Consider the following 17,201-nt stretch of genomic DNA (forward strand, 5'->3'; position numbering starts at 1 on the left):
AGTACTTCATGCAGCGAACATATTATTTCAGTGGTCCACAATTTGCACTGGCTGCCATTTCATTTTCAGGTGAAGTTTAAGACATTGGTTTTGACCTATAAATTCCTAAATGGTTGGTGCACAGACAATTTGAGAAACTCTCTCTCTCAGGCCATGTCTACACAGGGATAATCAGAAAAGTTAAGATGAGACAATGCACATAAATTAAAACATGCTAATCCGCAGGTTGGACATTCTCATTCAGGAGCAAAATGGCTTTAGTTCACGGTAACTTAATCCTTTGAGGATTTTACTACGAATGCCCTGACACTGTTGCCCTTTCATTTAAACCAGGGGACTGGTAATTCCAGAGTTGAGGACTTTTCTTTTAAAAGCTGTGACATCTTCCAGTTCATTTAACTCTCCCGTCTAGAAAATTGACCAGGCCAGAAAGAGCCGGGGAGAAAGAGCCTGAGAGAAAACATATGTCTTGAAGCATAACCTGTGGTGTAAGTTGAGGGAATGCATTCCAGAGTTGAGGATCTTTCACTAAGGAAACACTGGCACTTGCATTTAAACCAGGGCACTGGTAGCTTGGAAACCTCATCTGTTCACAATGGCCACGGTATCTTCCAGTGAGGATTTGTCTACATGGAGGATTGGCATCCTCAGAGGATTAAGTTACAGCAAACTAAGGCCATTTTACACCTAAGTGAAAACATCCACACAGTTGTGGGATTAACATACTTAAATGTATGTGCATTGATTTCACATCTTTAGTTGATTTGCTGTAACTTTCCTGAGTGTCCTCATGTAGACAAGCCTGCACTGTATGATATGATGGCCATTGTGATCAGTTGAGGTTTCAAAGCTACCAGTCCCTTGGTTTAAATGGAAGCATCACGGCTTTCTTAGTGAAAGGTCCTCAACTCTGGAATGCACTCCCCCAACCTACATCACAGGTCATGCTTCAAGACATATGTTTTTCTCCCAGGCTCTTTCTAGAAGGGAGAGTTAAATGGACTGTAACTTTCATAGATTCTGTAACGTCGATTCTTAGTTTAGGGAGTTTTGAAGGGGCTTTTTGGTTTTGGACACTGCTCCAGTTACAGGAGTGTGTAGCGGAAAGAATGTTGAGTTTTATGAAGGCTTTTAATTTTTTGATAATGAACCAATGGATACGTATTTCTTTGTTAATATTGTGTACATGCATCCAGAGTTTTGGATGGGTGTATTTTAATGAACCATAACTACATTAATTTTGTACTAGGTTTTATTCCATGAGCCTGATTCTATTCTGGCTCACACATCATCTGCCAAATTGTTAACAAATTTCTGATTGGCCAATCTTTACTACTGGTGAGGGTGCATGAGGCAGAAAGAATACAACTAGACACTCAGATCCAAGGCTGTGTTGGCAGTACTGGTAATTAGGAAAATATAAAGCTTTTTTTCACTTTTCTTTTTGTCAAGTAAGCAATTACTGTAATAAATAAATAAATATGGAACCTCACAATACCATTTTTAGGCTTTTTTCCAGAGTAGAACCACAGTTTAAGAAGCTGTAGATTGCTACTGGAGGATTGTGTTACCCCCAGATTTGGCTTTAGAGAATTAAAAACATATCCTTTCCGGAAACCAAGACACTGAATTTGTCTCTGTGGGTCTCCAGAGAAAGGCCTGCCATTTCCACTTCCGAAAAGAAGAGATTATCATACCTGAATAAAAGTTAGTGCATTCTGAGGCAAAGGGTAGCAAATATCTTGCCCTGGAACTCTGTAATTTTCAATTACATTACAAATATTAAAATTCTAATTTGGGGACTCTGTCCTCAGATACTTCCTTAACCTCAATGGGAATTGTGCCTATGTATCCAATTGAAGAATTTGGCTCTTAAGGTCCTGCATTCTTTGTGTGGACATTTTCTTTTCTTTAACAAAGGACACACATGCACTAGCAGAATCCTGAATATATTAGAACTAGATTGGAAACACAAAGTAGCAGGTTTTTTTGGTTCTGATGAGGTAAAGTGGTTTCCCTGTAGGGATAAAGGGTGGTAGGCGGTGGAAGGAGGGAGAGATTTCATTACAGATTCCTGGTAAGCCTTGTTTTTAATTTATGACTATATTGCTGGGTCACAGAACAGGCTTCACAAATGTTTGCTTAGGAAAACCTACAACTATGCCAGATTTTGATACCAATGATACTGCAAAGAATGACCTTGAGTGGATCCTGCAGACTACGTGGCTCTGGGAAGAAGGATAAAGGAGTTTGAGGCACAAGTGGTGTTCTCGTCCATCCTCCCTGTGAAAGGAAAAGGTCCGGGTAGAGACTGTCGAATTGTGGAAGTCAACGAATGGCTACGCAGGTGGTGTCAGAGAGAAGGCTTTGGATTCTTTGACCATGGGATGGGTGTTCCAACAAGGAAGAGTGCTAGGCAGAGACGGGCTCCACCTAACGAAGAGAGGGAAGAGCATCTTTGCAAGCAGGCTGGCTAACCTAGTGAGGAGGGCTTTAAACTAGGTTCACCGGGGGAAGGAGACCAAAGCCCTGAGGTAAGTGGGGAAGTGGGATACCAGGAGGAAGGGGACGGTTCCTGCCTCATACTGAGAAAGCGAGACAATCAGCAAGTTATCTTAAGTGCCTATACACAAATGCAAGAAGCCTGGGAAACAAGCAGGGAGAACTGGAAGTCCTGGCACAGTCAAGGAATTATGATGTGATTGAAATAACAGAGACTTGGTGGGATAACTCACATGACTGGAGTACTGTCATGGATGGATATAAACTGTTCAGGAAGGACAGGCAGGGCAGAAAACGTGGAGGAATTGCATTGTATGTAACAGAGCAGTATGACTGCTCAGAGCTCCGGTATGAAACTGCAGAAAAACCTGAGAGTCTTAAGTTTAGAAGTGTGAGCAAGTGTGGTGGAAGTCTGCTTTTGACCACCAGACCAGGGGGATGAGGTGGACGAGGCTTTCTTCCGGCAACTAATGGAAGTTACTAAATCGCAGGCCCCGGTTCTCATGGGAGACTTCAATCACCCTGATATCTGCTTGGAGAGCAATACAGTGGTATACAGACAATCCAAGAAGTTTTTGGAAAGTGTAGGGGACAATTTCTTGGTGCAAGTGCTGGAGGAACCAACGAGGGGCAGAGTTCTTCTTGACCTGCTGCTCACAAACCGGGAAGAATTAGTAGGGGAAGCAAAAGTGGATGGGAACCTGGGAGGCAGTGACCATGTGATGGTCAAGTTGAGGATCCTGACACAAGGAAGAAAGGAGAGCTGAAGAATACGGACCCTGGACTTCAGAAAAGCAGAATTGACAACCTCATGGAACTGATGGGCAGGATCCCTTGGGAGAATAACATGATGGGGAAAGGAGTCCAGGAAAGCTGGCTGTATTTTAAAGAATCCTTATTGAGGTTACAGGAACAAACCATCCCGATGTGTAGAAAGAACAGTAAATATGGCAGGCGACCAGCTTGGTTTAACAGTGAAATCCTTGCTGATCTTAAACACAAAAAGAAGCTTACAAGAAGCGGAAGATTGGACAAATGACCAAGGAAGAGTATAAAAATATTGCTCAGGCATGCAGGAGTGAAATCAGGAAAGCCAAATCACACTTGGAGTTGCAGCTAGCAAGAGATGTTAAGAGTAACAAGAAGGGTTTCTTCAGGTATGTTAGCAACAAGAAGAAAGTCAAGGAAAGTGTGGGCCCCTTACTGAATGAGGGAGGCAACCTAGTGACAGAGGATGTGGAAAAAGCTAATGTACTCAATGCTTTTTTTGCCTCTGTCTTCACGAACAAGGTCAGCTCCCAGACTACTGCACTGCGCAGCACAGCATGGGGAGGAGGTGACCAGCCCTCTGTGGACAAAGAAGTGGTTCGGGATTATTAAGAAAAGCTGGACATGCACAAGTCCATGGGGCCGGATGTGTTGCATCCGAGAGTGCTAAAGGAGTTGGCGGATGTGATTGCAGAGCCATTAGCCATTATCTTTGAAAACTCATGGCAATCGGGGGAGGTCCCGGACGACTGGAAAAAGGCTAATGTCGTGCCCATCTTTGAAAAAGGGAAGGAGGAGGATCCAGGGATCTACAGGCCAGTCAGCCTCACCTCAGTCCCTGGAAAAATCATGGAGCATGTCCTCAAGGAATAATTCTGAAGGACTTAGAGGAGAGGAAAGTGATCAGGAACAGTCAGCATGGATTCACCAAGGGCAAGTCATGCCTGACTAACCTAATTGCCTTCTATGACGAGATAACTGGCTCTGTGGATGAGGGGAAAGCAGTGGACGTGTTGTTCCTTGACTTTAGCAAAGCTTTTGACACCGTCTCCCACAGTATTCTTGCCAGCAAGTTAAAGAAGTATGGGCTGGATGAATGGACTATAAGGTGGATAGAAAGCTGGCTAGTTCTGTTGGGCTCAACAGGTAGTGATCAATGGCTCCATGTCTAGTTGGCAGCCGGTATCAAGTGGAGTGCCCCAAGGGTTGGTCCTGGGGCCAGTTTTGTTCAATATCGTCATTAATGATCTGGAGGATGGCATGGACTGCACCGTCAGCAAGTTTGCAGATGACACTAAACTGGGAGGAGTGGTAGATACGCTAAGTAGGGATAGGATACAGAGGGATCTAGACAAATTAGAGGATTGGGACAAAAGAAATCTGATGAGGTTCAACAAGGACAAGTGCAGAGTCCTGCACTTAGGACGGAAGAATCCCATGCACCGCTACAGACTAGGGACCGAATGGCTCGGCAGCAGTTCTGCAGAAAAGGACCTAGGGGTTACAGTGGATGAGAAGCTGGATAGAAGGCTAATGGCATTTTGGGCTGTATAAGTAGGGGCATTGCCAGCAGACCGAGGGAAGTGATCATTCCCCTCTATTCAACATTGGTGAGGCCTCATCTGGAGTATTGTGTCCAGTTTTGGGCCCCACACTACAAGAAGGATGTGGAAAAATTGGAAAACGTCCAGCAGAGGGCAACAAAAATGATTAGGGGACTGGAACACATGACTTATGAGGAGAGGCTGAGGGAACTAGGATTATTTAGTCTGCAGAAGAGAAGAATGAGGGGGGATTTGATAGCTGCTTTCAACTACCTGAAAGGAGGTTCCAAAGAGGATTGATCTAGACTGTTCTCAGTGGTAGCAGATGACAGAACAAGGATTAATGGTCTCAAGTTGCAGTGGGGGAGGTTTAGGTTGGATATCAGGAAAAACTTTTTCACAAGGAGGGTGGTGAAGCACTGGAATGCATTACCTAGGGAGGTGGTGGAATCTCCTTCCTTTGAGGTTTTTAAGGTCAGGCTTGACAAAGCCCTGGCTCGGATGATTTAGTTGGGGCTTGGTCCTGCTTTGAGCAGGGGGTTGGACTAGATGACCTCCTTGAGTCCTTCCAATCATGATATTCTATGATTCTATGACTTTCTTAGCTGATTTGCTGTAAAGTGTGTATTGTTAAATGCACTTCACACAATCACTTAAACAATTAGAAACACAAAGTAGTGTACTGAGACACAATTAATGAGATATTATAGGAAGAGTTCAATTAATAAAATGCAAACTAATAGGAATAGACTTTAAAGTCCCTACTTAGTTTCCACTACATCCGTTATCCAATATCAGGACAAGTCCCATTGAACTTATTGGTAGTTTGTCTGATAAAAGAATGAGTATGAATTTCAGGGTTTGTCCCTGGGTGTAAAATTTTCAAAAGCAACTAAGTGACTCATTGAGAGTCAATGGGACTTAGGCTCATAAATGTCTAAGTCTCTTTTGAAAATGGTGGGAGCTTTTCACAATTTTACCCTACATTAATGAAGTTATTCTGAATGTTGGGTAATTTCTCACTCATAAGATCTCTTACTATTTCTTCTGTTTTTTCCTAATTCATGCAGAAAGTAATAGTCTATTGTAAAATACGTTTTGAATAATGAGGATATATAAAGAACATGATTGACTGAAAACAAGAACATTTCAACTCCTTCAGTTATGGCCCTAAAAGTCCATTGCAACAGTTGAAGAAAAGGTGGCAGTCATAGTTAATACAAGGAGTACTTCATTGTTCAGTAAATGTTCCCAGGATTACTAAATAAATAATTTCACTTTCCAGTCAATATTTAATGTCTTTTTCAATAAAAGTCATAAACTGATTCCTTAGCAACAATATGAGCCTACAGCGAAAGCCCACCCTAATTTATTCTGTCTACATTATGTTGGAACGAAAGTAGAATGAAATAAAATTACTTATGCAAAAATAGAAGGAAACATAAATCAGAACTGATTATTCATTCTCAGTAATGAAAACATATGCTCCTGTTTCCTATTAAATCCTCAAAATGTTTGAATAGATTAAAAGTTCCAACAAAAATGAAAGTGCCCTTTTATTTAGAAATGACTCTTCAGTCTGATTTTTGTTTTGCATCTCTGTTTTCTTTATGAGCTTTCAAACCATGCACCCTTGTTGCACAACAACTCTTTTAAGTTCTCAACAGTTTTACATTTATTAAAATTTTATGTTGCTTTTGGACTAGTTCTGTTATCATGCTCCAAATCACGTTTTATGCTGCTTTGAAGTATGTTACTTCAATATGCTCATTGCTTAACCTGATGTTCGCTGCTGTTTCAAGGAGCAAAGCAATACATGTCAACATGTTGGGTTCTTTTGCAGTCACTTGTCTGAACTTTTATTCCTCCTCAAAATGCCTGCATTTTGAAACAAGTTAAAGGTGTAATATACTAATTGTCTACATGACTCGAATGGTTAAAAAAATGTATTTGTTCCCTGCTGCCTTCATTTCAACTCACCCCTTTAATTGTAAGCATTGCTTTTTCTGTCAGTGCTGTAATTAGGTGGGCTCTTTTCCACTGTGAACCTCTTTTAAAATGCTTCCCAAGTTTTGCTAAAAATTGGGAATTACTCATTACTTTTTGAATGTACATTTAATGTGGAGGTTGCAAAGCTACTGCACTGGTCAACTCATTTGTACTTGTCCATGCATATCCTCCTTTTCCCTGTGGATGTTCTGTGCCACTAGACAGGGCATGTGCTCTACACAAAATTCTGCACTTTAGATATCATCATAACACCTGGGACAAATGGGGAACAGGATCCTGATAGACATAAATGGTCATAAATTCATATAGTATCCAGGGAATTCTCTTTTATGAGATTTATAGAAAGTACACATTGAATTATTCTGCACACAATGAGAAGACAGTGTGTATATTTTTCTATCCCAGAAGTTGCAGGAAGTAATATTTAATGTGTGAGTAACTGTGACTACCCTTCTTTACAAGAACATATACATATGATGAATGATATTATCAGTAAATTGTGAGATCATTCAGAAGTGTGACTATTCAGATGCAAAAAGTAGTCAGGCAACAAAAAGCATGTATCTATAGCCTCCAACACTACCTTTACTTAATTATTTTGAGAGTTATGTAATGTACTCATCACACAATCTATGGGCACATGTACAAACATTTAAAACAAACCACCTAATAGACTCACACCTTGCTCCAAGGTAAAGCTTTGTACTTTCCCCATAATTACCCCTTTCAAGGAAAAGTCTGAGCAAATAGTTGGGCCTTATACCATGCCCTGATGTCAATAGATTCAGGATCTGATGAACCAATGGGGGAAGTGGATTCCAGAGTTAATGCCCGTCTCTCTGAACAGCCGAACTCAAATTCCCAGACATTGAACCCTACGTTTGTGCCCCGGCTGATCTCAACTGTCAAATGGCACATAAACAGTAGGGGATTTATCACTCAGGACTCAAAACAGATTGGGCCTTATAGATCAATAGGAATATCTTGAATCCTACCTGGAGGCAAATAGGAAGCCAGTACAGGCTTCAAAGAACTTCTTGTAATATACCTATGGCCAACACTGCTAATTAAGGAGGGAGCAATGTTTTATATAAGCCATAGCTGCTGATCTGGAGAAGGGCAGCCAGGGAGAACACCTTGCAGTCTAGAGGTCACAAAGGAATGGATAAATGTATCTACATCCATATGAGAAAGGAATGATCACAATCACCTGATCAAAAGTGGCAAAAGATATTTAATTCTGGGAATCTATGAAGAGTTGGGCATCAAGAAACACTTCCAAACTGTGAACTTCTTTTACAAAGTGTGAGCAAATCTCCTCATGTACCATCAGCACGTCCATCTTGTCTCGACTGAGTTGCATGCATCCGATGAAGTGGGCTGTAGCCCACGAAAGCTTATGCTCAAATAAATTTGTTAGTCTCTAAGGTGCCACAAGTACTCCTGTTCTTTCTGTGGATACAGACTAACACGGCTGCTATTCTGAAACCTTTCATGACAGTGACTCTTATACTGATACCCCTATCTCATCCAAGCACTAAAAATGCATCATCTGGGTATGATGCATCATCTGGGTGTGATGAAAGACAAGACAATCATCCACATACTTACAACATTGTAGCTCAAATTATCTCACCATCTCCTGAAAACCCTCAAATCCATGTCGAACAGGAGGGCTGAATGAATCAAATCCTGTGGAACATCACAGGAGAGAGCTCTTGGGACAGATTTTCATGAAATATTTTGAACATATGGAAAAGCAAGGTGTAAAGATGGGTCTAAAATAATAAAAACAAAACAAACTATCTACAACCAACTGGCACATGGGGGAGATGGGATCTTTCCCATCACCACCAATTTCAAAAGTGAACTGAACTAGTACTCCTTCAAGTTTTCAGGAGGCCTGTCTTAGGTTTATCTTCACTAAGCCCAGCAGAAAGTTCTGGGCAGTTCTAGGAGGTTTCATGTATCCCCATCTTGCAAGGTGCTGAGCGAGCAGCCCCAACTTCCATTGAAGTCAGCAGGAGTTGAGAGTTTTCTTAGCACTTTACAGTATTGGTCCCATAATCACTAGAAAGAAAATTCCCAGCATTTCTCTTACAAAAAGGAGAAACCAGTGCCCTATCCCTATCAGGGAAAACAGTTCCCTACCCAACCCAAGGAATAACCATCTTCCTTCTAAAAAGAGTTACCCTGTCCTCAGTACCAGGGATAACTGCACAATAGACACAGTACTTTTAAAAATTTGTATTGTGATGTTTGGGCCATACCAGTCCAGAAAATATATTATGGGAAAAGTGTGTGACGCTCTTTATTATCTGCAGTTGGGGAGAAAAATTAAGATAAAATTTATAAAACACAAAAAAGCATATATTTGGTTTGCCACAATTACAGAAAAATCCTTTACTAATATTACTAATTTCATAATATACATACTTTCTTGAATAGCTTAAAGGAACCTTTACTTTATAACTGGTTTTTAGAAAGGAAGGTGATTTAATAATGTCTGTATTTTTGTGGATGAATTTAATGTACATTAAAACAAGAAACTGATAGCCTTGACTGGAGCTAAGTACTAACCAAGCTTCTCCACACATAGGTCTGCTAGTAGATCTTGCAACATTCTTGTTATTCCAGAATTGGGTGGGTCTAGTCATAATACAAGCAGATATTAATCAAGCTTCCCTGCACACAGCTCTGCCAATACACCTCACTTCTGCCTTGCAACATGCCAGTTATTTCTCTGTCTCTCAGGCATAGCCTGTCAGCTGAGTGGTGATTTTGGACCTGCTCCTGTTATTGAAGTCAATGGTAAAGTCCCCATTGATTTCAGTGGTGCAGGATCAAGGTCTGGGAGTTGTAGAGAAATGTCCATTGGGGATTAGGATGAGATGAACTCGTTTTCTTAGTGAGTTACTTTGGTTTTAACCCAGGTCTTTAAAGGTAATTCTTTGAGCCTGGTTCTGCTCTCACTACAGCAGTGTCAATCCAGAGTAACTCTATTGATTTCAATTGAATTACACCACTGTGAGCAGTGGCGGATTTAGAGTTAGTGGGGCCCCGTGCGCAGCTTCATTTTCGCCCCCCACCCCCACCCCTCTGGACCCAGCCAAGAAAAAGAACATTCTCTCTTATCTCCCTCCCCACCACCATTTTTCATTCTTTTTTCTTCATCCTCCTCCTACATTATAAGTAATGGGAAGTAAATTAAAATAAAGTGAGGTACCTTAATTGGGGCGGGGGTAGGGGTGCAGGAGGAGATGTGAGGGTCAGGTTCTGGGAGGGAGTTTGGGTTCTGGGTGTGGGCTCTGGGGTGGGGTAGGGGGTTGGGATGTGAAAGAGAGTGTGGGGGTTGGGCTGTGGGAGGGAGTTTGGGTGTGGGCTCTTGGCTGGGGCAGGGGGTTGAGGTGTGGGGGGGTGAGGGGTTGGGCTCTGGGAGGAAGATTGGGTGTGGGGTGCGGGCTCTGGCCTGGGGCAGGGGGTTGAGGTGCAGGAGCGGGGCAGGAGGGTGGCACTTACCTTGAGCAGCACACACTCCTCTGGCAGCGACTCCTTGGCCGGGGTGTGTGTATGTCTCTGCGCTCCGCTGCCTGCAGGTGCCGCCTCTGCAGTGCCCATTGGCCGCAGTTCCTGGCCAATGGGAGCTGCAGAGTTGGTGCTCGGGGTGGGGGCAGCGTGCAGAGACACACACACACACCAGGGGCCCAAGGGACATGCCGGCCACTTCTGGGAGCGGCGTGGCATGGAGCGAGGGAGGCAGAGTGGGCAGGGAGTTGCCTTATCCCTGTTGCTGGCACCTCTCTGTGTACCCTTCAGGGGAGGGAGGCAGTGGGTCTCTGTGCGCTGCCCGGGGCAGGGGCAGCGTGCAGAGCTGCCTCCCCCTGCCAGGGGTGCACAGACATGTGCCAGCGGCTGGCCGCTTCCAGGAGCAGCGCAGGGCCACCGGCCACAGCATGCAGGCAGCCTGGCTGCCTGAGCCCTGCTGCACCACTGGCTGGGACTCAGGGGCAGATTGTCAGACGAGATTTGTTCTGCATGTTGGGGGCCCCATGGCACAGCACAGTTTGTTTCATGGTAAATCCGCTCCTGAGTGTGAGTTAAGAATCGACCACTAATGTGTTACCTTTTGTGTGATCTGACTTCCTGTGGGGCTGTTGTGTTACTTCCCCCTAGAAAAAGTTTGCTAGTAAAATCTTGTAGGTTTTAAATATCAATAGCTCTAGTTTTCTTTATAATGAATGCCAAATTCACCACTGATGTAAACAGGAATTGGTTTCATTGGAATTACCCCAGTTTATACCAGCAGTTGAATTTGGGCCACAGTTTTCTGTTCAGCATTTTATGGAATATTGAGTAAGTATAAGATACAAGCAAAATGTTATATGTCAAAATAAGGCTTATTCTTTCCTCTATGTAATAATTTATTATTATATGAAAAATATATTTACATTTTTTAAAAAAATGTTTTACTCTTCTTGGCAGTCTACTAAACAAAAGGAGGCGAGTCTGGTGAGTGAGTATAATGCAGGTCTATGAATATGGATGATTGTATTGAGAAGCCTGGAGGAACATCTTATTACGGTGGTGACACAGAACTATATACTTATAACTCCCTGCACATGGAGAAGCCAATGCTCCCCTAACGTAAGTAGTTTCTCTAGCAATAGTCCCTGTTGATCAAAGCTGCATTATTTAAATCTATCTGGAGAGAACTTTACATTTTCCACAGTGTATTTTTTGAAAAGTCTTATTCTTAATAGCTAAAATATGTGCAGCTTGTATATTTTGTGTCATATTTTCATTCTTTACATAGCTGGCCAGTTCTCCCAAAGGCACATCGTAGGAGAGGGAATAGCGACTTTGTACAAGAGGAAGAAGACAGACACCCAGTTACACTTTGTTTCAGCCGCACCACACAAAAATCCCAGACATGCGGGGAGCTTGGAATGGCAGAACAGAGCCTGCAGGCTCTACCTCGCTCTGCCTCCTGCCATACAGTTCACAGTTTCCTGACACCCTCAAAGCCCCAACGAGGAATCCTGCAATTAGTGTAAGCAGGCTCCTCCTTTACTGCAGTCTTCTTTTCGATTGGTAAAATGTCGCTGCTGGCTCATGTAGGGAATCCCACCCCTTCTCCGTGTTTTCATTCCGAATCAATCCACAACTTTACACCTGCATGAGTGCCAAGCCTCTGTGGATATATAAGGGAAACCTTCAAGAGGCATTTCAGAGTTACAGGGAAGAAGCTGAAGGAAAGGAATTCACCCAGCTCGGTCAGGCAGAAACCGAACCAACCATGATCCTCCCTGCCATTCACTTCTCCGGTTTTCTCCTCGCCTGCGTCTTCATGAAAAGCTGTTTGGCTTTCAAGAATGATGCCACAGAGATCCTTTATACACATGTGGTCAAACCTGTCCCAGCGAGCCCGAGCAGCAACAGCACGCTGAATCAAGCCAGGAACGGAGGCAGGCATTACGGCAACACTGGATTAGACCGTAACAGTAAGTGTTTCACTTTCAGCGCTTCCCATCCCTTGCTACGCCTCTGGTAGGGTGGGTTCATGCCTAACCAATGTAAGCCTACGTTTCTGTTCGAACCCATGCCCAGTCTGCAGTAAGAACCAGGCACTGGTCGATGAGCACCTTTTCCTTAGGCAGGTTTCGGAGTAGCAGCCCTGTGGGTCTGTGTCCGTAACAAGAAGAACAGGAGGACTTGTGGCACCTTAGAGACGAACAAATTGCTTAGAGCATAAGCTTTCCTGAGCTACAGCCCACTTCATCGGACTCACTTCACTTCCTAGGCAGTGATCCCTGAGTGGGGTAATTTAACAAAAACGGGCTGGATTTGTTGCTCCCCAGAGCCACACACGCAGCCTGGCATTCTGGCTTTGCCGGGACACGTTTTATCCCTGCACGTTCCATCACCCCGGTAATAGGTCAAGGAAAATAAAATCTACAATGAAATCCAGGGAAGGAAACTATGTTCTGTTAGTTCTTTACTCCCTCTGGGCACACACCGACCAACTTCACCCTCAACGTGTTTGGGGCGTCACGTGACTAACTGTAGCTCAGATGCAGTCATTTAAACCGGGAGCTCAGTTTATGATGCTGCTGCAGTAGAAAAGAGGAGGAAGGTAAAGAAAATGGGGGAGATGACATTTGAAATGTGCTTGCTTTCTTAGCTCACTCACCCTGGCTTTCAGTGCCGCAGTGTGTAGGTACAGCATCCTGTCTGGGCTACTTCGGAAATGTAACTCTTCCAGGCAAAAAGCTTTTGATTTTGTTCCAGCTTTTTGTTTTTCACTTCCTGGTTTAGCACTTACCTGCTTAACGCCGCTAGCAAAAGTAAACAAACAGGTTCACAACCTACCTGTGATCTCTGCTCCAAATTACTTTTTAAATTATATATATATTTATATGTTATGGGATTTTCTCCTCCCGATTCTCTGCGGACGTGGAAACCTTTTTCTGGCTTGATCCGTTCCCTCCCATCCCCACTTCATTAAGCTGAAATGAAAAACCGACCCACATTCATTCAGTAAGAACAGCGGCATCGCTGGAAAGCAAAGGCAAAAACTGATGGCAATATCCTTCAGCAAAGCCAAGACGTGTCAGCTTTTATGAATACGGGTGGTTTAACTGCACAGGAAATGTCTCGTCATTATGAGATTACTGGAGCAGCCCAGTAGGTATTCATTGTCAATGACCTGTCACTACGGGAAAGCTGAACCTGTACATACATAAAAACAGAAGGCAAGACAAATCAAAGCTGTGATCAGCTGCTTCCAGGTACATTCCTGAGCGCAGCTGCAGGGAAGAAGGAGAGCGTGAATCATTCAAGCCAGTCAAGCAGTCCAGAAACCAGTCCTTTTGTAAATCATCTATCCAGAACAGTCTTCAAATTCCTAATCCCCCCTGGACTGTGCAACTTGCAAGCAGTGGGACAAGGAGAAATGGTTGGCTTAACTCGATGTCTCTGATTAGAGTTTGATTAAAAAACCAAACCAAAACAGAAGCATCTTGTAACTGATGGGGTGAGGTACCTTCAAACCCTTGTATCTGTACTCTAAGGTATCATTCTAGGGATTATTACTTCTATTTTTAAAAGCATCAATGGTGAGCCCTCTTGTATAATATGTGTAAAATCTCCAGTGTACATTTCCTCGAGAAAGAGGAAGAGAACAGCCAGTGAAGGATTGCATATTATATTACCTTCATGTCTAAGTGTAATTACTGAACTAAACAGTTGTGTTTATTGCAGTGAGCAGAGCTGCACATAATAGCAGGTATAAACATGCCTATATTTGCAGCTCTGCACCTTTATACCATGTCAACTCACCTAGAGAACTCAAAAGTTGCCTCAGGATTTGCAGTATTCCCTCTATTAGGTATAAGAAGTATAAGGAATACTGACAGGTTTCAGAGTAACAGCCGTGTTAGTCTGTATTCGCAAAAAGAAAAGGAGTACTTGTAGCACCTTAGAGACTAACCAATTTATTTGAGCATGAGCTTTCGTGAGCTACAGCTCACTTCATCAGATGTGTACCGTGGAAACAGTTTCCACGGTACACATCTGATAAGTGAGCTGTAGCTCACGAAAGCTCATGCTCAAATAAATTGGTTAGTCTCTAAGGTGCTACAAGTACTCCTTTTCTTTTTATAAGGAATACTGTACATACTAATGTGTTATCCTTAAGGCAAAATGACCACTGTACAGGGTTAAAAATTTGAAAATCATGTGCAAAACATAATTTTCAAACACAACTTTTATTATTTATAAAACAGTTTTTCTTCAGAACACTAGCCTTCACTGGAGACGAAATCCATAGCAAGTATGACATTTTAAAATAGAACAATTCTTTATTCAAATGCATTAGAATAATTTCTAAAATCCTGAAAAACACTATTTTTCACACTAACGGTCCAACAGAGTTTTACCAAACATCCCAGAGCAAATTCCTTCTAAAAGAACAAGCAAAAGACACTTCAACCCCAGGGCATTTTTTCCCTCCATGCACCTGACCATAGGGGGCTTAGAATGAAATTGCCTCCTTTACTGTGACTATATTGCTCCTGCGGTGCTATGACATATATATCATTATTTGTATCATGATAGCACCTAGAGGCCCCCATCATGAATCAAGGCCCTATTGTGTTAGGCACTTTATACATATATAATTAAAAGATCATCCCCAAAAGCTTATAGTCTAAGCCTGTGTCATCAATTGCTATGCATGCTGTGGTCATTTGAAAATGAGCTGGAGTCTGAAGAATGGCTTAGGAAATGTTTTCTTTATGAATCTCAATGTTCATTGTTCTGTGCGTTTTGCAGATCGCGTTCAAGTTGGCTGCCGGGAACTGAGATCCACCAAGTACATTTCAGATGGCCAGTGTACCAGCATAAATCCTTTGAAAGAGCTTGTGTGTGCTGGTGAGTGCCTCCCTTTGCCAGTGCTCCCCAACTGGATTGGAGGAGGTTATGGAACCAAGTACTGGAGCAGAAGGAGCTCCCAAGAGTGGAGATGTGTCAATGACAAAACTCGCACACAGAGGATCCAGCTCCAGTGTCAAGATGGAAGTACAAGAACCTACAAAATAACCGTGGTCACGGCCTGCAAATGCAAGAGGTACACCAGGCAGCACAATGAGTCCAGCCACAATTTTGAGGGAACCTCTCAGGCAAAGCCCACCCAGCACCACAAAGAGAGAAAAAGAGCCAGTAAATCCAGCAAGCACAGCTCAAGTTAGAAGTCAGGCAACCCTTCCCCCAAAACTTAACTCATCTGTAACCATCTTCTTTACAGATCTGACTGCTTAAAAGACAAGTCTGCCATTGCTGTGTTCTCACTTGACGGTGCATTGCTTTGACCAAACTCAAAATGGCATTCTGTGCATATGGACCTTTTTGGTGATTTTCCAAATGCTCCAGATGGGCAGTACCACAAGCCTTCCAACCCCACACAATGAAGTCTTACGTTTTTTTGAGGTGTGGAGGCAAAGAATTGTTCCCATGAACATTCACTGAAATTATATTTTTTAGAAAGGTGCTTTGTTGTAAGTTTTCATGGGAACAGTTGATTAGCAAATGTCTCTTGCCTTCCAAATAATATTTTATGAACTTTTGACACATTTGCTTAAAAGCAGCAATCAGTAACTGTTGTCAGTTTCATTCTAACAAAACAATGCCTTGCATGCTGATCTTTTTCTTCTGTCTACCAAAAACTAAAATATGCATGGCAGCAATTGAAAAGTAAAGCTGAATAAACTATTTATTTGTCACTGTAATTATTTAATGAGCTTTTTACATGTAATTTTTTTTTCAAAATGTTCATCTTATGTTTTATAGCTTTTTCCATGTATCAAAGTATTTTCTTATGATTTGTGACTGGATTAGAATATACATTTTGTAGATAATGTAAAATAGATGTTTTGGCATTCTTGGTACGTATATATATATATATATATATTTCATTTTGAACATTAATAGTTTTGGGTTTTATTTTGCAAGTAGCATTTTGAAAACTGTTTTGTGCATCATAAGCTCTGTATTATTTTTGTTTAAAGTGTGCAATCAAAAGATAGAAATGACTTCCTTTCAAATTCATCCGTTTCTCTCTCTTTTTTTAACAAAATAAACAGCTATAAAGATGTATCGTCTTTGGGACTCTAACATGTATGAAAATGCACACATTTTTGACCAATCTTGGCATGCAATCTAATAAAGTGGGATGTTTTACCTACTTGATTGAAGGCAAGTGCCATAAAAAGTCTTGCAGCAATATTTAGCATAAAAATAACCTTTCAATGGATTCCTTCGGCTTGTAGAAGTCTTATGTGACCTTCTAACAGCTGGTGCTTATTAGTGGTCCAAACCAGGCTCATATTTAACAATTCTCAATGTGTACATTGTAGAAAATAAATATATATTTGGAAGGTTTTACAAGCTAATAAAACCACCCCAATTTATTTATATTTCTCCATTTATGATTATAAATTACAAACTTATGGTTAAAATAGTAATCAATATAATCTTTCTTCTAAACACAATTTAGTCTTGCACAATCTTCACCAAATGTTGTGAAATATGTAGTAAGCTGTCAAATTTTTCAACATAGACTGTGAATCATGTTGGTTACCATTCAGACTATATTAAGACTGAGATGATTTTCATCAATACTTGTACTCAATGATTACTCTATATTGGGGTAAACAGTAAGGGCTAGATTCCCCAACCTGCTGCATCATTCTCAACTGGTAGCATTTTACACCCTTTTAGCACAGATGTAAATGGCTACTCAGGGAACAGGGCAATGGAGAATCTGGCCCTAATAAAGAATGCTGTACAAAACTCCTCTTTGACAGAATATTTCGATCAGTC

General features: G+C 42.0%; 1 protein-coding gene across 1 annotated transcript; it reads left to right on the top strand.

The window, feature by feature from the left end:
* The first annotated feature begins 11,874 nt into the window (after window positions 1-11,874).
* On the top strand, window positions 11,875-16,473 carry SOSTDC1 (sclerostin domain containing 1). The gene is made up of 2 exons (XM_048838320.2): window positions 11,875-12,325; window positions 15,156-16,473. Exons 1-2 carry the CDS (start codon window positions 12,001-12,003, stop codon window positions 15,569-15,571), a joined length of 741 nt encoding a protein of 246 aa, XP_048694277.1. The 5' UTR covers window positions 11,875-12,000; the 3' UTR covers window positions 15,572-16,473.
* Window positions 16,474-17,201: the final 728 nt, after the last annotated feature.

This window comes from Caretta caretta, chromosome 2, assembly GCF_965140235.1.
Source record: "Caretta caretta isolate rCarCar2 chromosome 2, rCarCar1.hap1, whole genome shotgun sequence".
In the NCBI taxonomy this organism is placed as follows: Eukaryota; Metazoa; Chordata; order Testudines; family Cheloniidae; genus Caretta; species Caretta caretta.